Source organism: Marmota marmota, unplaced genomic scaffold, assembly GCF_001458135.2.
Source record: "Marmota marmota marmota unplaced genomic scaffold, marMar, whole genome shotgun sequence".
NCBI lineage: Eukaryota > Metazoa > Chordata > Mammalia > Rodentia > Sciuridae > Marmota > Marmota marmota.
In genome coordinates this window covers 3,500,771-3,524,098 of record NW_025999969.1, presented here as the reverse complement: position 1 = coordinate 3,524,098, position 23,328 = coordinate 3,500,771, and the positions used below count along the sequence as shown (strand labels likewise).

The 23,328-nt window shown below is 43.4% G+C and overlaps 1 protein-coding gene across 1 annotated transcript; it reads right to left on the bottom strand.

The window, feature by feature from the left end:
* Positions 1 to 10,017: 10,017 nt before the first annotated feature.
* On the bottom strand, positions 10,018 to 13,920 carry Rtp1 (receptor transporter protein 1). The gene is made up of 2 exons (XM_015499902.2): positions 13,649 to 13,920; positions 10,018 to 11,865 (listed from the first exon to the last, which is right to left on the bottom strand). Exons 1-2 carry the CDS (start codon positions 13,918 to 13,920, stop codon positions 11,346 to 11,348), a joined length of 792 nt encoding a protein of 263 aa, XP_015355388.1. The 3' UTR covers positions 10,018 to 11,345.
* Positions 13,921 to 23,328: the final 9,408 nt, after the last annotated feature.

The following is a 23,328-nucleotide window of genomic DNA, read 5'->3' as shown; positions in this document are numbered from 1 at the left end:
GGGCCAAACAGGAGGTCCTTCGATCACTGGGGCCTTCCCTCAAAAGGAAGGAGGTTCCCTATCCTCTCTATGTCTTTGTTTCTTGGCTCAAGATACAGAGCTAAATCTAGTACCTGTTCCTCACCACTGCCATCCACTGCCCTTACTGGAACTGGATCAATGCAGGCACCATGCCCTTGAACCTCCAGAACAGTGAGCCAGCATAAACCTCTCTTTACTTCCTAAGTAGCTTGTGTCAGGTATTTTGTTGTATTAATGTGAAGCTGACTGCTATAGAGGTTATAAAACCCTGATCCATGACAACCGGCCAGCACCAACCAGAGAAAACTCGAGGGATCTTAAGGTACAGTGTACATGCAATCTAGACTCAACAGCTCTGAAGATGCTGACATACTTTAAAAGTGAAAACTCTCATCTTCCCTCTGGCTAACTGTCCTGTGACATTACTCCATCTTGTCTTTTCTCCTGGGGCCATGTGGTTTATTTAATCCGTGATCATCAATGCCCACAGCGACCAAGGCCTGCCAATGGGATCCAAGACGACAGAATCCTTCCTCTAAACAACTCTGACAACACCTCCCTTTGGTCGGAGTTTGTGTTTCCACTTCACAAATCCATGTTGGCAGCCTGGGCCTCCCACCATGTCTTTTTATTTTAGTGCATATTTAAATTATGAAATACTTCAAACACTTAAAAAAAAAAAAAAAAAAACAAAGACAAAAATCCATGTCCTGCTCAGACTTGTTGAAAACAACACGTCCCACACAAGGAACATCAGCAGGATTCCAATCCAAGAAATGTGAGGAGAAAGGTGCCCTGGGCCAAGGCAAAGAGCTCTCAGTCCTGCCGGTGAAGACCCAGGCTCCCAGCCCAGCTCCACTTCCAAGGCTCAACCAAATATGTTCTCTGCGCCTGAGTTTCCAGTCTCCCCATTGCTTTCTCCTCATCTTTTCAACCCTTATACCTGGAGAGCCCCAAGATCCAGTCCTTGAGCCTCTTGACCATCTGCCCTCAATCCTGGGACATTCTCACCCTAGACTCGTGACATCTAACGTCCCCTACATGCCGATGCCTCTGATGTTCTCTCAACACCATCTTGGCGTTTCTTGTGTTGTCAAACAGAATGTCTGAAAAGCATCCAATACTCCAAAACCAAGCTCCTGATATTGTCTCCGAATTTGTTCCTCGCGGTCTTCCTCATCTCAGAAAGTGGTAACTCCATTTTTCCAGTTGCCTCAGCCAAAACTCCTAGGGCCTCTTTCTCCTTTCCTTCACTCATGTCGCACATCACATCTGAGTTATCAGAACATGCTTGCTTCCCTCTGAACCTGGAAATTATGGCCAGGCTCAACCACAGTTGCTCCCATCAAGGTACAAAGCCACCACCCTTGAACAGGCCACTGTTGTCTCCTGCCTGAATGACAGTGGGAACTTCCGGCCAACTTTCCCTCTTCTCATTCTTGTCCTCTTGACATCCTATTAACATAGTGACAATAACTTAGATAACACTACCTTCTGTTCAACTCCTGTAATGGCTTCCTGTCTAACTCAGGAATGTCCTGTCAATGACCTTGGTCTATGACCTATGGTATATATGCTCTTATCCCCAATTTTAGTACTACTGTACTCCAGCTACATTGGCCTCCTCACAGTTAATAATTTCAGGCTGCTAATACCTCAGGGCCTTTGCACATCTTATTGCTCTTAGCTCCTTCATCTTTTTTCAAATGTCACCTTCCTATGGAAACCTTCCCTGGCTACCCAATCTAAAATTTGTAACTCTATCACTTGCTCTTTCTATACCCCTTGACACTTTTGTTTTTCTCCCTGTACTTAGCACTACCTCATATACCACACAACTTACATGGTTTATTGTCTAGTTACTCTACTAACCACAAAGGTAGCAATTTTGTCTCTTTGCTCTCTGTAATATCCCAGTGCCTGGTACATAACATGCACTCAGTCAACATTTGTTGACTGAATGAATCTTGAAAATAGGAATGTTTTATCACTCCTCAAAATATCACTTTGACCCTATTAAGATAGGAGTGAAGAATTACTGGGCTTGTTTTAGAAATGAGGGGATAAGAATGAAATTCCATCACTACCACCCAAGTCCTTATTTTTTTTTCCACCCAAGTCCTTATATAACTGCCTCTAAAAACTCAAGTATCTTTAGAGGAAAAGTGAAAGAGTAAGATTGATAAAGGTTTGTTTCTGGATAGCAAAGGAAAGGAAGATGTTACAAATGTTTTAAATTAGAAGGACAAACTCCAGCCAGGCCCAGGGATGTATACCTGGAAACCCAGCTATTATGGAGGCTGAAGCAGGAAGATCACAAGTGTGAGGCCAGCCTGGGCAACTTAGTGAGAGAGCCTGTCTCAAAATAAAATTTAAGAAAAGAGCTCAGGACTTGGCTCAGAGACAGAATGTTCCTAGATTCAACCCCCAGTACAAACAGAGGAGGAGAAAGAGGAGAAGGAAAAGGAGTGTCTCCAAACAAACCTAGGCAGACTAAAATACTAGGTTAACAATTAGATGACCCATTGGAAGGATCCATGTGAGAGTACCATCAGAAATGTCCAAGGTCAGGAAAGGTTAAGCAGCAGTTTGTGAGCAAAGTCAAAGCTGTCAGGGACCCTCTGATTATCCTACCTTACATTTTCACAGACAGGGAAACTTAGGGGAGGGGAAGGATTAAGTCACCTAAGACCAGCCTAGATGAAAACTCAGCCAGGACTGACCCACGGGCTGCCTGACTCCTTCCCCTCCTCCACCCACCCTCACAAGACCCCAGTCACTCAACTGTCCTAAGACAGGCGGATTTCATTTCCCTCCTGCATGTGGCAGTACCCATGCAATGCCAGAAATGACTCCAGAGGAAATTCCTTAGCCAGAAGTCTTGCAGAGAACCAGAATGGGTCTTGGAAACGAATTAAATTCCTTCTGGAGTATTCCAGCCCATAGGAAAGGAGCCCAGAGTTCACTGATGCTTTCTGTTTGAGGAAATTTTTTAAATAGCTACCTTTGAAGAACGGAGAATGGCCACTATGCTTCTAGAAAAACCAAGTCATGGCTTTGAAATACATTGAACAGGAAGAAAAAGAAATGACTCTGCATGTATTAAAATTAAAATAAACTGGTTCTAAACCTTGGGCTGGGAAATTTATCGTTGCCTTTTTTTTCCCTCCCTAAAGTGTTTACCAACAAGAGTTTGACTGAAATCACAGAGAGGAAGAGTCTGTCAGGCTTCGAAGGGGAGTCTGCAAACGAAAAGGGAAAGAGGAAGAAAGAAGAACATAAATACGCTGTAAGCATATTCTCTGAAGCAGGCATTGCCCAGACAGTTAGGTCTATTGCTCATTCCTTATAATAGCTCTCCAGGGCAGGAAGTATTATCTCCAATTGATGAGGAGGTAAATGAGATTTTAAGAGGCTCAGCTGACTTGCCTAAGGTAAGAGGGCTGATAAGAAGCAGAACCAGCATTCAAGCATCCACTTACTCCAAATGTCATGATCCTCCCTTACCCCGTGCTGCACGGCGCTGATTGAGTTCTCAATATCTCTTCCGTTCCTTATCTGTGAGATAAGCTCCTAGTCTCTAATTTGACTTACAGCCTTGGTGGCCTGTGGACTTACTATATTACAAGTTTTCCTTATTTAGCAGACTGCTCGGTTCTCAGAGTTCATAATCCCAGGAAGAGTTCTGAATGTTTTGAGGAAAGCAATGGAGAAAGCACTTCTTGTGGACCCTATATGAAGAATTCCAGTCTCTGGAATTCGGTGCCTATAGGTCTTTGGTTGGTGTGAATCTCAAGGCCAGTATGCAAACACTCTAAAGGCCGAGGGCTGGAATCCTGGAACGTCCCCAAGGAATTTATTTATAACACATAGGGTACATCTAACAAGTTCATCGTGTGGCATGTGGCAATATGTATGAAGAAAGAACCATCCCAGGAGAGTCTCTGCACAAACAAGGGGCTGAGCCCACAAACAAGACAAAAGTATCCTCACATGAGGGTCCATAAGGGAGACAGGTAGGACTCTCTTAAATTGTCAATATCTTCTCAACACAGTAGGAGGAGTCCTGGGAAAGAGTTATAGACTAAAGCCAGCCAGGGGTAGGCTTCTTATTCCACACTGCTTGGTGTGTTTTGGGATAAGTCATTCCCACGTTCTAGTTGCATTTTGTCATATATGAAATAAAGTAATTGAGTCTCTAATCATTCTTCCAACTCTAACATCCCAAGACTATAAATATCCGCTTCCCCTAAATAGACTTTCAGAATCATGAAGCCTTAACCTTAGCGTGGGAAGCAGGGAGGGAGCTATGGAAGGAGAAGCAGAGGGAGGGACACAAGGTCTTAGCAGAAGCACCAATTCTATTCTTGCATGAATGAAATGAAGAGGAAATAGTGTAGGCTGGCAACTGAAGAATCAGTTGGAATTAGCCTGGCAAAGAGAAAAGAGGAACAGATGGGACCGCGTTCAGGAAAAAGCATTGCTATGGCGCTGGGTAGAGGCTGGCTTGTGGGAGGCAAGAACAGGGAGAGCCGTTAAATCCACTACAACAAAATGGCAGGCTAGCAAGCTCCAAGTCCATGTCCCCCACAGAAATGTTCAAAAACAACCATAGAGTGGCTAAAATAACCTTATGGAAGCTCAGGAAAACAAAGGTCCAAAGTGACCAAGTGGGTGTCCAATCAAGAAAAAACCCACATTTGAAATCAGAAATTTCATGGTCTTTTGCTCACCCTTGACCCTCTCACTCCTCAGTAAAGCACAGTCATGGTCTGGAAAAGGCAGCAGCCCAGTTCCTACTTCCCTGCCTTGGAACAGAGGTAGTAGAATAAACCTTATTTACCTAGTCTCACCTGTCCAGGGGCTGCTTGGTCTCTGTCTTACCTAGGGTCTTCTGTAGGAATGCAATTCTGGAAAACTACAGAAAGACTACAGACCCACAGAGCGGGCAAGATATTACAGGGGGAGAAACACAATAGACCATCTAAGACCCAGAGGAGAAGTGGGTGAGACTCTGGGAAGTGAGAATATTCAAAAGTAACTCTGCAAATGGGGAGATTTAAAAAGCCACAGGCCCAGGAAAAATGCATGCTCAGAAAAGACCCAAGAAGACCAAATGCATGATCAGAAAAGACCAAGTTAGGCTTTTACCTCCAGCATACCCAACTAGCTAGTGAAAAACTTCTCTGGCACAAAGCCAGTCTGCAAAGACTGGGAGATGTGGTTATTTTTTTCCCAGATGCCCCATTTTTAACAAACAGAATCACACACACACACACACACACACACACACACACAATGTAAGCATGGATTCAAATAGATAATCGTACACCAATTTTCATAGCAGCGTTATTCACACTAGTCAAAAGTTAGAAACAACTTGACATCCTTCAATAAATGAGTAGATAAATAAAATGTGGAATATACATACAATAGAATCCTAATCAAACTTTAAAAGAAATTCTTTTAACGATGATGAGCCTTGAAAATATCATCCTAAGTTTAATAGGTCAAACACAGAGGAACAAAGATTGTGGCTACCATACCACTGGAAAAATGAAATAATTGCTTTGAAATAAATGGGAGGGGAATAAAAGAAATGACTTTGCATATATTAAAATAAACTAGTTCAAACAGTGAAATTAATATAGACAGAAAAATGGATTGGTGGTAAAATTGATAAAGATAGAGGAAAAAAATGGCTGCTAGCAGGTAAGAGGGGATGGGGAATGTATCAGTCTTTTCTCTGTGACTATAACACAATACTTGAGGCTGAATAACTTCATAAATATGAGGTTTATTTATATCACCATTCTAGAGGCTCAAGTGTTGGTATCCACTCCCATGAGGACCTCATGACAGATGCATGTGCACATGTGAGAGCAAAAGATCATATCACCAGACAGGAAGCCAAACAGAGCAACTCAGGGGTCAGGCTCACTCTCATAACAACTCCCTTGGAAAATAACACAAAATTCCAAAGGAAATACTTCATTCCTTCTGAGGGCAGTGCTCCCAATGACTTGTGGACTTCCCACCACTAAGCTCCACCTCTTAAAGGTTCTACCGCTTCCCAGCAGTGACACATCCAGGACCAAGATTCCAACACATGAAACCTTAGGAGACAAACTCAAACCTTAGCCAGAAGATAGCAAGGAGCAAGTTTTGATGGGAACAGCTTCAGTTTAGGATGAATAAAAAGTCCTAAAGAGAGGTACACAATCACATAAATATACTTAATGCCACTGCATTGTACAATTAAAAAATGGTTAAAATGACACATTTGGGGGCTCAGAAGATAGCTCAGTTGGTAGAATGCTTGCCTCACATGCACAAGGTCCTGGGTTCAATCCCCAGCACCACACACACACACACACACACACACACACACACACACAGATACATCTTATGGACCACCAGAGAGGAAAACAAATTTTGCAATCCATTTGGACATGGGGACTCTGAAACAGTCTCCAAAAAATGGAGATGTTAAGTAAGAAGGAAGACCACAGGGCCAGAAGCCCAGGAAAGTCCAGGCCTCAAAGCAGAGATTTCAGTCATCATCAGCATATACATAATGAATAAACCCCCAGGCTAGATGAGATCACATGGACAAACTAGAGGAACAAACAGAAGGCACATGATAGGACCCTAAAGATAGCAGCAGGCAGGAGTCAGGCTGGGGCCGTGAAACCTATAAAGAAGATTGAGAGGGAGCCAGAAGACCAAGGCACATCAGGAGCAGGGTGTCCCTGGAACCAAGCACACAGTGTTTGCAGTTGGTCAATATTGTTGTCCTTTGAGAGGTCAAGAAGAAAACAAGGTTTACAAGTATATATTGAGGTTGGGGATGCAGCCCAGCAGGGGAGCGCTTGCCCAGCATGCAATAGGCCCTGGGAGCCACCCTCAGCACTGAAAAAAAGAAAGAAAGAAAGAAAAGTACATTGTATGTAGCCATAGCCTGCTGGTAACCTGAGTGGGGTCAGTTTCTGTAAAGTCATGGGGGTGGGAATCAGCCTGTAGCATCAATGGGAGGTGACAATGTGGAGACAGAGGATGTGGACAGTGTTTGAAATACTTGGTTTTGAAAGGAAGGAGGAAAGGCAGGATCTGGAGGAGAACGTGGGGTGGAGGGAGGAAAGGGAAGTTGAAAACTGAGGGAGAGGGCAGATGGGCACAGGTCTGGGGTCCATCGTCTGAACTGACCACATGGACTGTGTCCAGAGGGGAACAGCCTGGTGGACCCATCTGGATAGGCTGAAACACACAAACACCATCTAATCTAAGCATGAAAGGGAATGTACTAGGAAAGTATGGGCGGATTCGCTGAATGAATTAGTATTAACATATTAATATATATTGGAGAATAAGACTCAGTAAAGGAAAAATTTGACCCTGCTGGGAATGTGAATAGCAGGAAGTGTTTTACAGCCGAGCCAGGGGGCCACCACTGGAATTAATATGCTCCATCTGTTCTCAGGGTTTTTATCACTTTGCTCCTCATTGAAATTCCAGTTGCCTCTCTTGGGCCATGTGTCCTTGGTTGGGAGCTGGGGAGAGAAGCCAGCTCCTTAAAACCCTCCAGACTACCATCCACAGGGAGAGGTCAGGGTGCTGGGCCCCCACAAAGAAATACAAAGAGAACAGAACTGAAGCGGGGAAGCTTTTTCTTTTCCCTGAGAAAGTCAGAGCAAGGACACAAACCTTGTTTTCAGACCCCATTCAGAATTTATCCACTTAGTTAAGGCAACTCATGGCCCAGTCATGAGTCTTACAGGGGCAAACCCTCAACTACAGGGGGGAAAGAACCAGAGAAGAGAACCACCCCACCCCCACCACCCTGAAACACGTTTCCCTGGCGTCTCAGACGGTTCCGTGGGACCCAACTGCCAGTCACCAGCTGAGGCAGCCAACTTAAGACTTCTATTGGCCTTCTCAGCTGCTCGGCCTCCTTCCTGAGGTCATGAGGTCCTGAGTTCACAGGCCTCCAGAAAGTACTTCTGCTTCTGCATCCTGGGAACCCAGCCCAAGGCAAAGGCCAGGGGATCAGGAGCCTGGAGGTGGATGGGGACTCAGGGTACAGCATAAAACAGTGTGGCAGAGTAGCCTGGCTGAGAGGATGAGAACTGAGCAAAGGTTTGAGGGAGGTCAGAGAGTAGGTCCAGTAAAAACCACTCAAGACAAAGAGGGCCAGATAGAGGGTCAAATAGGGCCCTGGGCAGGAGCATGCCTGCTATGTTGGGGAACAGCAAGGGAGCCAGGGTAGCTATAGAAGCAAGGGGGAAGCATGTTGAAAAGTGTCACTAAGATGGCTGGAGCCACATCCTATCTGGCCTCGAGGGACCTGGATTTTGCAGAACAGCAAAGAGAGCAGCAGAATGGCAGGACCTGACTTTGGATTAAAGGATGACAGTGTTGAGGAAACGGGAAGAACACTCCCCCGTGGGATCCTGCTTGTAAGAGCTCAACCTGGCAGATGAAAAAAGACAAATCCTTCAGAGGGAGGCCTAAAAGGAAAAGGCCTTCTTTAAAAGGTCGAGCTATCCAACAGTGGCCTGAGCTGTCTTGGGTGGTAATGATCTCCCTGACCCTGAGGGTGCTCAGAAAAAGCCTGCATAACCTGTCATCAGAGAGGATGTAAAAACAATGCTTTATATGGGTTGGAACAGGATGGTACAAAGAAAGACCTTGAGATGTTCCAAACCCTAAGACAGTACCTGATATCCAGAGAGAATGATGATCAGCTGAAAGTCCCAGGGAAATCTATCTAAAATTAAACCAGGACCCATATAGCTCCCTGTGCTTTCAGGGTTCAGAGCCTCATATACAAGCCCATGACACCTTCTGGGAAAAAATCAAAACAAACTGTCTTCTTCCAAATGCTTTGATTTAAATAGTTTATTTGGGATATATGAATATAGAATCTAGGAAAAATAAGAGGTGAAGAGAGAAGGAGACTCCAAATATTGTTATAAAAAAGATGTGCTAGGGAGATAAGGATCTGATTGAGTATGACCTAGCTCATTTGTTCATTTAGTTGTTCAAAACAATTTATTGTGTACTTGTTATGTGCTCAATATAGGTGAATAAAATGCATGAAATCTGTGCTTCTTAGAGCTTACATTCTAGAAGGGAATACAGCCATAGATGAGTAATAACCATAACTCTTGATGTGTCCCAATAAAGGTGAAAGAACTCAGTAAGGGAAACTCTCAGGAGGATTAAGTCACTGCAGCAACACATCTGCAAGAGCAGAGGGGGAATCCCGCACAGGGTGGGGAGTGAGTAGGGAAGCTGAGTCCTAGTCCTAGAAAGTTCAGGGAAGATCATCAAGAAGAATATCAAGGCATAATTTTTATAAAACTAAATGCAAATGGAAGCATATTTCTCAATTGGAAAGTATTATACCAGGAAGCACAGGTAGATCACCTGGGAGTTCTATTATTATTCGGATGCTTAGGGCCCCCTCCTAGAAATTCTGATTCCAGTGGTCCAGAGTAGAGGCGGAGCAATGATGTTTCTTTAAAAATTCCCAAGATTTCTCAAGTGAAGCCGGGGCTGAGAACCTCTGTGGAAGGCAGAGCCCTCTGAGAGACAGGGCCTGCCCACTAAGTGCCCTCTGTATCTAGCTCCTAAATCAGGACTTGCTGCAGAGTAGATGCTCAGGATATGTGAACTGGGTAAAGAAATGAATACTTTGAGAATCAAGTGAAGAAAATCACAGCTAGTTACTGAAATCAGAGCAAGAATCAAACTGATTTCCAGCATCCCATCTTAACTATGGACTGAATTGGCCCAGAGTTGGAGCTAGTTGCAACCTCACATGGGGGTCCCAGAAAGGGGAGAGGGAAAGGTTATGGGGAAGGATGCAGAAAACCAATGGCCCAGTATATCAGGAACAGTATGGAGAATTCAAACATGCATTAATGACCTCTAAGCCCAACTGAAGACATTCTGTCTTTATTTAAGTATCCCATCTTTATCTAAATGGCCCTTTTCTCTTCACCACAACAGATGATAGTGACTTGTTATTAAAGAGGAAAGTTGTAGGGGAAGGAGGACAGGGAGTCAGGTTATTAACAGAGGTGGATGAATAAGGGCTCTTCAACATCCAGGGTGGTATCCCATCTCCTGCCCTCTGCCTCTCCCCCATCCCAACCCCTACTGCCAGTCTCCTCTCCTGCCACTCCAAACAATATTACATCCTATTTTAAAGGAATGTGAGATCCTAGGTACTTCTCTATGGACAAATCACTTGGCATCCTTAGTGTCCCCTCCTCTTGTTGAGGACACTCCATCCCCATGGTGTGGGTAGGCAGCCAATCTTTGACAAGATGGCCCATGTACAGCTGATGTGGGGAAGCTACTCAACTACAGTTGCAGCAAAAAAAAAAAAAAATGGAGACCAGGCTTCAACTCCAGTGTTCTGGCTATCAGCACTGTTAAGAATCTGAACTTTGAAAACCCCTCATTAAATGGAGAATCGTTATATATGTTTCCTAGAGATTTTGTGCTTTGCTTCTAAAATGCTATCTTCTAAACCTCCCCCAAAATTCTGTGCCAGTTCATTCGTACCAAGTGGGAAGCGTTGCTCTATGGGACTCTACCCCACCACCATCTTTCAGCCAGTCAGGCTCCAGGATCCTTCTGAGTGGAGAGAAGCTGGAAGCTGGGAAACAGAGTCAAGGAACCCTGTGGACCCAGCAGCAAAGCAGCAGCCTAATGCCCTCAACCTCTCTTCTTAGAGGGAAACCTCTGCTGTGTGCATGAGGCAGAGCTGTGGGTGAGGCTTCTGTAGTAGGCAGAGGTGAATTTAAGCCTGCATCTAGAGGATATGGAGATAATGAGGAACAGGAGTGGAAACCTAACAAGAGAGCCAGGTCAAACTCATTGTTGTGGAAAGGCCTTTTGATATCACCTAGTCCTGGAATTTTCAAACATTTTTAAGGCAGTTAACCTTTTTTCATACAAATAACTAAAGTAGAATTCCACCTAAGATGCAGCTGTTCTGATAGAAACAAGAGGAGAAAGTAAGAATTGGGGGTGGGTTGTTGGACCAGGAGTAGGAAACCCACCCACTCAGTCCACCTTCCAAATCCAAAAGTCCCTAAGGCACCTGCACAGAATTTTGGGATACTTGATCTTCCTTTGAAACACCCCGATCTATCCCAGATGGGGAACATGGGTAAACTGTCCAGAGTCCCCACTGAGTCAAGGACAGCATTAGAGCTAGAACTTGATCCCATTCCCAGGCTAGGCCTCTTCTCCCCCGCTCCCACCAGCCAGCAGACCCCACCCCAAGCCTCTGGCCCACCGAGGAGGGCTTAGAAAGAACTGCGGAAGGAGAACTGTAGGTAGATGATCAACAGGAGAACGGTGGCCCAAAACAAGCACCAGGGAATAGAGCAGAAGTTGCAGCCCGAGCCCTCCTCAGCCTGAGGCTTGGTGGGACTGGGCGCCCTGGAGAAGGTGTAGGTGGTCGCCTCCTCCTCCAGCAGCTTCTCGCTGGGCTTCCAGTGCACGATGCCCTCCTGGCAGGCCTCGCAGAACTCTCCCCGGTGTCGTCGGTGGTCCTGGCGGCTGGCCACGTGGATGCGGTACTGGCCGCCGCGCTCCCCGTAGCACTGCTCGCGCAGACTGGTGATGAGGTTGTCCACCAGGCTCTCGATGTTCTCCTCCAGCATGCTGGACTCGTCCAGTCGCGCGGTGCCACACTCGTAGCACAGCTGCTTAAAGACCCGCATGCGCACGGAGCCTGCGCGCTGGGCTCTGTCCAGGTACATGTGGAAGAGGATAACCACGTGGGGCGATTGCCAGGTGTGCCAGCACCAGGAGCAGTGGAACCTGCAGAGAGGGGAAAGGAAAAGAAGACCGGACTGTGTGGAGGCAGAAGAAACAGGCCCAGGAAGTGGGTGAAGGGATGTAGAGGGTCAGCAGGACCTGGAGGTGGGGGCGGTGTGTGGACAGCCCCTTGGGTTTATCAGCCCCTTGGGTTCCCCAAGAGGCTGCCCAACCGGCCCCATTGTTAGCACCCCTGGGGCTAGAACAGGTTTCTTGGGAGTGGCATCCCACTGTGCTGTGTCTCCTGGGTGCTTTACAGTGGCCTCTGCCCCCTCCATCCCAGTTTCTTCAGGACTTGCTCCCAGATCTTTCTCTCTGGGCATCATTTCTCATCTGTAAAATGAGTGCACTAGGTGAGTCCTTCCTGCCCAAACTGCCTAGTAGTCTGATACCACAGGCACAGCCCTCATCAGATAGGAAATGCACAATCTATCTGCACATTCCTATGTCAATGCTGTCTGAGGTCCAAAATCAGGAAAAAAAAATCACATTATCACCTATCAGTCTCCAAGTCAGCCAGTGCCAGAGTTAATGCACGCCAAGACCTAGAAGTAGAGGCAGTCTGCGCCCAGAGGTCTATAATTTCCCAGGCTAACTGGGTCCAGCTGGGGATCACAGGTCACAGGCCAGGGCTGGGAAAGCCATAAACCCTCCCTACTCAGTCCCCCAAGTCTTTCATGTCTTCAAGAAGCTTATGAGTCCTTCAGGCAAGTGGCATCCTTCCCATCTGTTGATTTGGGAGTTTGATGTTTTCATATTCATTTCTTCTTATTTATTCATATCATTTTGGGACTATTTTTCCCTCTCAGACTACTAAACTTGAATTTTAAAATGTCAAAATCTCAGAAATTTCCCAAATAATTCTTCATTTTTCTCTGAGATACAGAACCTAAGAGAGCCATTCATGTACATACAGCCAGCGGGGTGCTGAGCCAGTGCCCAGTAATGCTTCTTGAATTAAATTGAATTGACTGGACCAAGCAAAGCAGGAAGCCTTGCTTCAGACTCCAAGCTGAACCACTCAACCTCCCCATCTTATGTCCCAGAGGTAAGTCTTGACCCTATGGACAAGACCCACAGACAAGAGTAGTAGAAGTTTGTCTCAGATATTATTGCATATACAAAGCACTTAGGGAATCTTATTAAAATGCAGATCCTGATTCAGGTCTAGAATGGAGCCCAAGATTCTGCATCTCTAGCAAGTTCTAGATGATGCTCCCTGGACCACAAAGCAAAGAACTAGAACTAACCCTTCATTTTGCAAATGAAGTTCAAGAAAAATATTGAATTGCTCAAGAGCCATGGAATCAATAGTAGAGCTACTTCTAGAACACCATGTGTGTTCGATATTTTAAATCAAACCAAGCTGAGTTAAATAGATTAAAATTAAACTGGCCCAGGAGCAAAGCACAAACCACACCATGGACCTCAAGCCTCCCATCTCTCAGTTTTCAACTATTTGTTTTTAAATATTAAAATCTGAAAATGTGCAAGGGTGTCATAGTTTAGGACTAATAATCTATCCTACCTCTTGATTCTCTGGATGAGGAAACTGTGAGGAAAAAAAAAATTACGCAGGAGATGGATCAGTAGAAGACCTGGAATCAAAGCCAGGCATCCAAGCTCCCTTTGGGGGACTCACTCTGCTTCCCAGTCTACACTAGTCTGACAGTGAGATTGAAGCTAAGCACTTGGGTTCTGCAAATCCTTATCTTTCCTTGCAAGGTACCCCAGGGCTAGGGACTTGGGGACTGCCTACGTGGCCCCTACTTTCTGAGCTACTCACCTGCCTGAGGCGTGCAGTTCCAGGTACTGCTTCCAGCCAGGGGCCAGCACATTATGCTTGAGGTTGGGGTCAATGATGAGGTCCCAGCTGTCAGCTGGCTTAGCTTCCTCCATCTTCTCATAGAAGACTTTCTTCCACTCACCTGTGGTCACACTTTTACACATATCCTCGTCAGTGTTAAGGGAGGGCAAGCTCCACTTTAGTGAGAATGTGGAGAATGAGGGCAAGTGCAGGGCAGGGCAGCGCAGTCTCCACGGTCTAAAAATCCTCATCGACAGGACCAGAAGGAAGCAGGACCCAGCTCCCTCCTTTGTCCGCAGAGGAACCTGTTTCCAAGGCAACCAGGCAGGGCGCCAAGAGACAGAGCTTGGAGAGGAGGGAGTCTCCAAAGAGGTGTTTCAGGGCCTGAACTGAGACTGCAGAGGCAGGATTTGCAGGTCTCAGTGATCCAAGACAGCACAGGGGCCTGACGAGGCTCTGAGCTTCAGATCATTCTTACCTTGGCCTGCAAAGGGCATGGAGAAGTGAGGACTTGAGAGGTGGCTCAATTTCACGTTGTTGCCCCTGGAGGCATCATCAGTATCTGGCTGCTATGGTAACCATGATACCTTAGGGAGTCAAGGAGAAATAAGATGTGGGAAGATGTAGACTGCTAGTAGGTAGAGCAATAATAATAAACTTTTTCTCTGCACACTTACCCATCTCATGACTGATACACTGCCATTTAAAAAAACATAATTGGAGATCTCTTAAACCACAGTGACTATTAACATTGTACAGATCAGCAGCTTGGGGCTCATCTGGCCCATAAATAGAGCTTCTATTGAAATCAAAGATGTAGACCCCATATCGATTCATTCATTTATTTATTTCACATATACTTATGTACCAGCTCTTATGCCAGATGCTTGTTCCCGAGTATATACCCAATAACCATAATGTGATGGGATTCCTGCTGTCAGGGCCACGCAAAAGAGCAGCCATCTGTGCACTAAGGTAGAAGCCATTGCATCAGCCAGGGAGGAGTAGACAAGATGATTTCCAGGGTGATTTTAGAGGGGCATTACACACACAGAAAAACTGCCTTTATTATAGGTAACTGCTACTTTTTAATAAATTATTTTTCCTTAAAAATTCATATGGAGTTATTATAGAAAAATTATAAAAATAGATAATATTAAATAAAGGTAAGACTCTTCCATCATACTCCAGCCAAAATGATTATAATTAATATGATGCAATTTTTCCACACATGTATGTATGTGTATATATAAAATCTACATACACATTGTGACATATTAAATAATAATATATCATGAATATTTTTCCAGGTAATTAATATTATTCCAAAGCAGTATCATGTAGGGTGCCTACATTCTGTTGTATGGATAGGCACAATTTATTTAGCCAATCTAGTATTTTGAGGCATTAAAGTCTTATGTCAGTCCCTTACAAGTGAACCATGTATCTGTATAGTTTGATCAAGAAGTTCATGAACCTAGATTCCAAGCACCAGAGACAATGCTTCATGCAATCAGAAAACATGCCTCAACTCCATTCTTCAAAAGTTTGGTGTAGCTAGCAGAATCTGAGCAGGATCTCCAAACAGTGTGAATTATGGACAGCCTGCAGATTCTGAAGTTTGGGGGTTTAAAAAAAAAAGAATAGCCTAAAAATCCAATCTCCCCTCTGAGGAGAGAGACCAAAGACCACCTTCCAAGTGCTCCAATGCCTCTGCATGAACCCTTGATACCTTGATTTATATTATTTTAACCTGCATTGATTTATCTTAGCAATAAGATAATGAGGACGCAATGTACAGATCTTGCATCGCTTACTGAGGTTTTTTTTGTTGTTGTTATTTTTGGGTTTTTGGGGGGTTTTTAATTACCTTATGTCTTCATAAGTATCCATTCTGAGACACTTAATGTGCATCTTTTCATTTTGGTAAAATATGTGTGGATGTTATATGTAGATATCTTTTTAATTTGCATAGTAACAGTAATCACTATATAGTACTTACTAGGTACCAGCCATTGTCCTAAGTGCTTTATATATATATTAATATATTTCTCCTTAATAACAGTCTTTATTTAGGTAAAATATTTTTCTTTTTTTAGTTGTCAATGGACCTTTATTGAATTAATTAATTTATTTATATACAGTGCTGAGAATTGAACCTAGTACTTCACACATGCTAGGCAAGTGCTCTACTACTGACCTATGACCCCAGCCCCCCCCCAAATTATTTCTTACCTATGGTAAGAAATAGCAGCAGCAGCTCCATTTTATAGGTAGGTAAGCAAAAGCAGAGAGATTGCCCAAGATTCAGTAGCTAATAATTAGTTGAACTGGGACTTGAACCTATATGACTATCTCCAAAGCCTCAGCTTTAAATATTATGCTGTCCAGCATGATATCTAGAACATAACAATTGCTAATTAAATATATATCCCTGCCTTATTTTCACTGAATATAGACATTCTGGACTCCAAGGATTAGAGACTCTAAGAATCCGTATCGTTTCAGCAAAAGGTTCACTAGGCCACTTGGCGATAGTCCCCTATAAGAGGCGAGAGAAGAATTTGACCTTCCCGGCTCCCTGCTACCACTGAGGATGCTGCACACTTCTGGATTTCATGATGCAATAGCGTCCATAGACCCTGATGCTCCAGGTAGATATTTTAGAACTAAAAGAGAAGTTTAGCTTAAAATCTTGTCCAAAAAATATGGTACAGAAAGTCATCTCTACAGATGCACACCAGCCCTGTGAAACTGTCATCATCTGAGGCCAAGCACCCTGCTTAGTGGAAAAAGTACTGAACCAGGAGTCAGGAGATAAAAATTCATACTCCTGCTCTGCCAGGGTTCTGTGACCTTGGGCAAATCTCTGTCTTCTCTGCCTTCATTTATCTGCTCAACAAAGAATTAGAGTAGATGACAAATCTAAGATCCACCTGATGGTAGCCATAGATAGTTGCAGAAAGATTTATACTTAGAAACCAGGCTCCTTGGAGAATAGGAGGTAGGATGGAGGAGGAAAGCTTCCAGGGCAGTAGGCCAAGTTGTGCCTGGAGCCAGGCTCTCTCTCCTTGGGGCCTATGACATAGTTGGAGAACACTGGGGAAAGTGTCACTCTGCTAGATTTGTACTGAAAAAAGTGAGAAGGATAGAAATCAAATCTAGAAACACTGAACATTAACACTGGGAAGAACTTCTAAGTTCTTTGGATACTTCCTTAAACAGTTAATCCTTTGGGTTGGCCTTTTTGTCTCTGAATTAAGGCAGTCGACCCCAAGATAAGTAACTTAACCCCCAGATAATAGACTTAACCAGCCTCAGAGTTGTGAACAGGAGCTACCTCAGGTGGCAGGCAGCCACAGGCCAAGGTAAGAAGGCTGGTGACTCTCCAGAAAATATGTGAAGCTGAAAGGAACTTTCAAGAAAAAGCATTACCCACATCCAGAACAAATCCTCTAAAAGTATTTTGCAGTTGGTTGCTACAATAAACAGTATGATGAAAAACAAGACAGAGAGTAAGAATCACCAGAGTTGTATGTGTGTGTGTGTGCATGTGTGTGTAGCCAGCTGATGCAATCCCCATTGGCACAAATTAAGTTTAATTTAGGACCTGAGCTTGCGATGCAGAGGCCGGTGCAATACATCCTACTGTATAGCAGTGTTTTCTCTAATAAAAATAGTTCTAACAAGATAAAAAACATGTGCTGTTGCAACTTGCTCTTTATTAAGAGAGCTCTGATGCTGCGGAATCCACAATTTAGAGATTGCCAATCTAGCCATCTTTAAAGCTATGGGCCTCACTCTGATCATAGTTTAAATGCCTAAAATGATTTAAACCAAAACCCCCTACCAGAAAATAGAGCAATTATAAGAAAAGAAAGAAACCTTGTCTCTACTTTGTTATTTGGCTCAATAGAAAATATTTTATAAATGGTATTATTTTATAAAAATGAAAACTGTCACTTAAAGATGATACATTAATAAAAAGTGATTTTCAACCAAAGACAATTCCCTGTGGTGTCTAAGTGGCATTTTGAGAGTTGGAGGGATATGTTTGGGGGCTAGGCCAATGACGAGAAGAGTCTAGTAACACTCAGTGACCAGGAACCAAGAATCTAAATGTGCCTAACTGTCCCACAACAAAAAATCTTCCTTCCCAGAATGTCCCACCTATGCTGAGCCAGCACAGTAAGCCTCTCCATAATCCATCGATTGAAAATGTCCAGAGAGTAGTGTCAACTTTCAGTTCAAAGGAACCATGATTTTCTTCCCTGGTGGAAACCTTTTTTCTTTGTGAACCAAGATCTCAACAACAGCAGAGTTCAAAGCTACTGGGATGGGAAGGGACAAAGAATCACTAGTATACCATTAGGGATAATATTGAGATTGTCATTTCTTTTTCTATATATCCCTTAACCCTTGGAACTGGGAAAAAGCAGCCTTCTATCTTGGCTGCAATTCAGAACATGTGTCACATTCAAGAGAACATTATCCCAGCCCTGGAAGGTGCTGTCACCCAGTAGCTTCTGTAATTGAGTCTTCCAAAGATTATCCCACTATTATACCAGGCCAGCTACTTCAGGGTGATGGACCATATGACAAAATTAATGAATTCTATGATATTTAAAATGAGTCCTGGTCAGAAGCAATGCTGGGTGGAGCACCACAAGGGTAAACCAGGCATTCTCCAACTCCACTGCTAATGCCCAAATGCCTATAGCAGAGATGGACATTGGACCCTTGATCAGGGCATGAGTCTGTGGATAACCAGCCCAGCCAACTACCAGATGTCCAGATGATTACGCAGACCATTTCCATTAAAACAGTGATCTATTTTGATGGGATAGACCATGACTCTGGATATGAACCGTCTTTCTTTCTCTACATTGCCTCTACCCTTGGTGAACTTCCATGATGCCCTTCTCACTATTCTGGTTTTCCTGTCTGGCCACTGCACTTAGCTGCTTAAGCTCCCTTGCTATACGTTGGTTGGTTTCCAAGAAGGCGCATTGCAAAAGGAAGGAAACGGAAGTTTCTGGTTGTCTTAAGGTTAGAATAAGAAATCCAGAACATCTCTCCTGTCATACTCTATTGGTGAAAGCAGTCACAGGGCCAGCTTTATTCAAGCAATGGGAAATAAGCTCTCTCTTGATGAAGAATTGGCTTGTGCCAAAAGGGAAGGAAGGAACTGGTGGTGACCATCTTTGGAAACTCTTCCACAGCGCCTACTTGTTTCCTCATCTTAAAATAAACCTAGTGCCTTCATAAAGCTATGTCAAATTTTATCATGGAAGTAGAGGCTGACACTATCTTTCAAAAAATAAAGCAAGTAAGGATCAGAAGGCAAAATAGCCAGAGTAAACCAATCCCCCAAACCCATTTCCAAAACATAGCCACAAAGGGACAACGCATGGGCTCCCTATGGAGCACAGCAAAAGTAAGTATCACAGGCTCTCAGCCCACTCTACCACCAACCCCTGCATGTGCAGTCATGATGTATAGGAATCCCTTTCCCTCCTTCCCTCCTTTCCTCGCTACAGCCATGAGCTTCTTTTTAAAGCTACTGCTCAATTTTGTGAGGCCTGTGTGCCTGCCATGGACCAGGACACTGTCCAGACTATATCTATATGGCCTTATAGCCCATTTGTCTGTCACAGTCCAAAAGCTAAATTCCTATAATCTTCTCACTTAGGAACACTTATCCTTATAAAACTCTGTGCTTACTTTTGAGTATGTGACTTGGTCTTTGAGACAAATATGTCAGGAAAGTTTCTATATCTACTACCAAGGTTTTGATATCTACTGTCAAAGAGATGGCAATGAAATCAAGATCCAGGTAGTTAAAGAAGAGCATATATGAGAAAAATTAGAAAGTCCTCAAAAACTATTTTCCCCATGTTCAGAATATTTGATCCAGGATAAAACATAGCTTACTTTCCATTATTTAAAGAGGCAAGGCTCAGCAATGTTACTGTGGGAAAGGACAATTCTATTCATTTATTTCATTCAAAACAACAAAACAAACCTCTGAATTCTCAGCTACTATATGCCATGCCCTGCTCTGTAAAGGTGAATTATTGTCCCATGGCCCATGTCCAGTGAATATCCATCAGCCAGGTGACCAGTCTAATTCAGAGCCTTCTATGACCTATGCCAGGAAGACTGAGTCTTAACAATGTTCCTGGTGGCAGTCACTACTGTGGACACGTATCCTACTCAAGATCAGATTAGCTTCCCAAGGTGGTTTTAGAAACATATGCAACTGCTCAGCTGGGCAGCTTGGTTTGGGAGGTCTAGGAGGAACGAAGGTCCTGTGCATTCTCAGGAAACCTTACTGTGGTTGATGTCAGACTCACAGAATTCAGAGGACAGAGCAAAGCTCTCCTGCACTGTCCCACCAAGTCTCACATCAGTCCACTGAGAGGCCACCTAGGATGCATGTCCATAATTTTTCCTTCTTTTTCCTGTTCTCCTTTTTGTCGTCTCCTCTGTGATCTCTTCTGCCCTACTGTTCTGTCTTCAGGGCTCTGATTCAACTTTCCAAGTGGAGCATCTACAAGCAAACAAACTTTCCTCTTGCTAACACTGACCACTTCCCATTGCATATCCGTCATCTCCATTGTTACTCTAACAAAGTTTATGTCTTTGCATTCTATTATATCAAAGGCCTTGTACTCACTAAGGTAAAAGGAAGAAGGAAAGTAGAGAAAGGAGAAAATTCTGTCTTGACATACACTGCCTTCCCTCTGACTAGGATCTTTTCAAGTAAAGCAATAAAATGAGAAAGCTTGGTTCTCTTCTTTGGAAATTAGAGAAAACTCTCTGGATACCAAATGTGCATTTCATGGTAGACACAAAATAATTATGGATCGCATTTGAATTAATTACTTTGGCTACTTCTCTATCACATGACCAACAAATATAAAGATGTACAGAACAGAGTCAAGGAGAACAAGGGGATCTTAGAGATGTCTCAGAATCATCTGAACTCCTGTGTCTTGTAGCCATGGACCACTAGTTTAATCATTTGTGGTCAGAAATTTTCCATGTATTTTCATTTCCATTGTAATGACAACTTTATACATAAAAATTAGTTCAGGGGCTGGGGTTGTGGCTCAGTGGTAGAGCACTTGCCTAGCACATGTGAGGGACTGGGTTTGCTCCTCAGCACTACATAAGAATAAAAATAAAGATATTGTGTCCATCCACAATTTAAAAAAAAATTTTAAATAGTTCAAATATGTTCCCCTTATGGCCTCATATACTTACCAGTAAATGTATATATTTAGAATATATAGTGTAAAAAACACGTGTGATTGGCTTAGAATGGTTTATCCAGGATTCTAACTTTACAAGGCAAAAGAATTTTCTATTAAAGGAATTTGACAATCCTGGGGAGCTATAAGAGTTAAATAAAATTCCATTTATTCAACATCTATCCATTGGTTAACTCCTGCATGCTAGACACTTACAGACTGAGAGAACACAAAGACACAATATGCTTCACTCTAATCTCTCAACCTCGTTTTCAGGGAAATTTATAGTGTTGATAAAAAATAAAAGACCACAGGGATTCCCCAACATCTGGAATGTTGCATGATGTATAGGAGATGCTCAAGAAATGTTTCTTGAATGAATGAATAAGAGTATTGCTGGATATCACATTCTAATGCCCAGCTTCTCAAAAATGAATTAATTATTCAGAGGTGTCTTTTGAACTTAGTGGAAAAAATAAATAACATTTACTCCCCTCCCATTTTCATCTTTCTAAGGATACATAGTACTCATTTATGGAGTATAGTGAAGCATTTCAATACAAGTATACAATGTGCAAAAATCGGATCAAGGTAACCTCAGTCATTTATCATTCCTTTGGGTTAGAAACATCCAAAACCTTCTCCGATAACTATTTTGAAATCTAAAATAAATTGTGGTCAACCATGTCATCCTATTGAACTATAGAATATTTGAAGTTATTTTTTACATCCAAATGCACCCCTTTTATTTTAGCCATCCTCTCTCCATCCCCCTTACCAAGGCTTCAACTTTTGATTCACTGTGGTTTGGAGGTTCATTTGGAGCTTTGAACATAATTTTGGAGTTGCAGCATTTGACACAGGTGAAGGAATTTGGAGGGTCGTGTGCAGTGCAAACCAGACAAAAGACAGTGAAACAACTAGGTGCAGCCTTCCCTGCTGGTCGCATCAGTTGTCCAATCAATGACTTCTCCAAACACTACTCTCACTTTTCTCTTAGAAGCCACTGTTCATCTTTCAAGGACCTAAGTTGATTCCTTTTAGATCTGATTCAGGAGAAGAGAGCTAAAAGAGTCCTCACTTGTTAGCCACTCAGGAGCCAGGAGTCCTCTGAGATCAGATTCTCCCGGAGCAGATAGTTTCTTCCCTGGAAATGAGGAAAAGAAGTCTTGGGAAGAGAGAGGCCTCATTTACACACTTCCTGGAGTAAAGGCCCTTCCCTTCAGGTGGGTACAGGCCAGACCTGCTTTAAGGTTAAGAATGACAAGTTTGTGACAGGCATGGCACTGAAGAGGAGGAAAGTGAGCTGAGACTGGAGCAGGTCACATCCAGGATTAGGGACTGGCCAGCAGGCACGTGTATGAAGTGGGTCTTGTTGAAGACTGCCTGGGCCCCAGCATCAGGAGCTCCATGTCAGTTTCCAAGAGTCCCTGCCCAAGGAACCTGGCAAGCACCGCAGGAAGGTGGTGTGGCTTTCACACCAGGTAGAAGGGCAAGGGATCTTAAGGTCCTTATTTGAGTACCTGCAAGGAGCATGTCCAGAAAGCCCAATCAAAGAAAGACTCCAGCAGGAACTGGTCAAGTCTGCACCAGAGTCAACTCCTGAGTCACAAAATCTGGTGTCTCCTTACATAGCAGCTTGTCCAAGGCTAACTAAAGGCTAACTAAGGGCTTTGGCCCATAGACTTTTCCACTGAGACAGTACCTTTATTATTTTCTTTGGACTTTTTCCATTGTTTGACCCACATTTCTGAAAGCAAAGACATCTGGCATGACTAAGTGACACTACATACCCTTACATGTATACCCAGGGCTATCTTAGGTATAAATATGAAACTTAATTAATACATATCTACATTAGAAACCACAGAAGAGAGAGAGTGAATTCATAAGACGTGGGAAAAACAAATGAGAGAAAGGAGATCTTCGTTCTGTCACTGCTTTGTCACTTTGCTATGTGACCCAGAGGATGTGGCCTGTCTGCTCTTATGTTCACATGTCCCTATACTCAGTAGAACTATGAGAACTGCATGGTATTAGAGTTTCCTCTCTACTCCAACAAGTTGTTGGTCACAGTTAGCATTGGAGGGGGCTGGATCCCCTCTCCAAAAGACCCCAAGATAGAGAAACCTGTTTATGAAGCTGCTTTCTATCTTCCCAAAAAGGGAATGTTGTTATGCCCACAACTTTTTTAGATATTTTCTAAATAAATAAGGACAGCTGGTTATCTAGGAAGCTCCTAAAATTTTTAAATGATTGAAGTTATAAAATACCACCACCTGAAACAGTTCTTGGTAATCTCTTTATCTGAATCAATGTGTTCTCCAGGTTTGTTTTGTTTTGTTTTTCCCTAATTATTTGTAAACTCAACAGAGTCACAAAAGAATGATTCCAAAATATGGG

Bases quoted from the DNA above. Each gene is read 5' to 3' on its own strand.
- Rtp1 (XM_015499902.2), bottom strand. From the start codon at position 13,920: ATGAGGATTTTTAGACCGTGGAGACTGCGCTGCCCTGCCCTGCACTTG. The intron at 11,866-13,648 runs GTGAGTAGCTCA...CCCTCTCTGCAG, and splicing joins GAACTGCACGCCTCAGGCAG to GTTCCACTGCTCCTGGTGCT.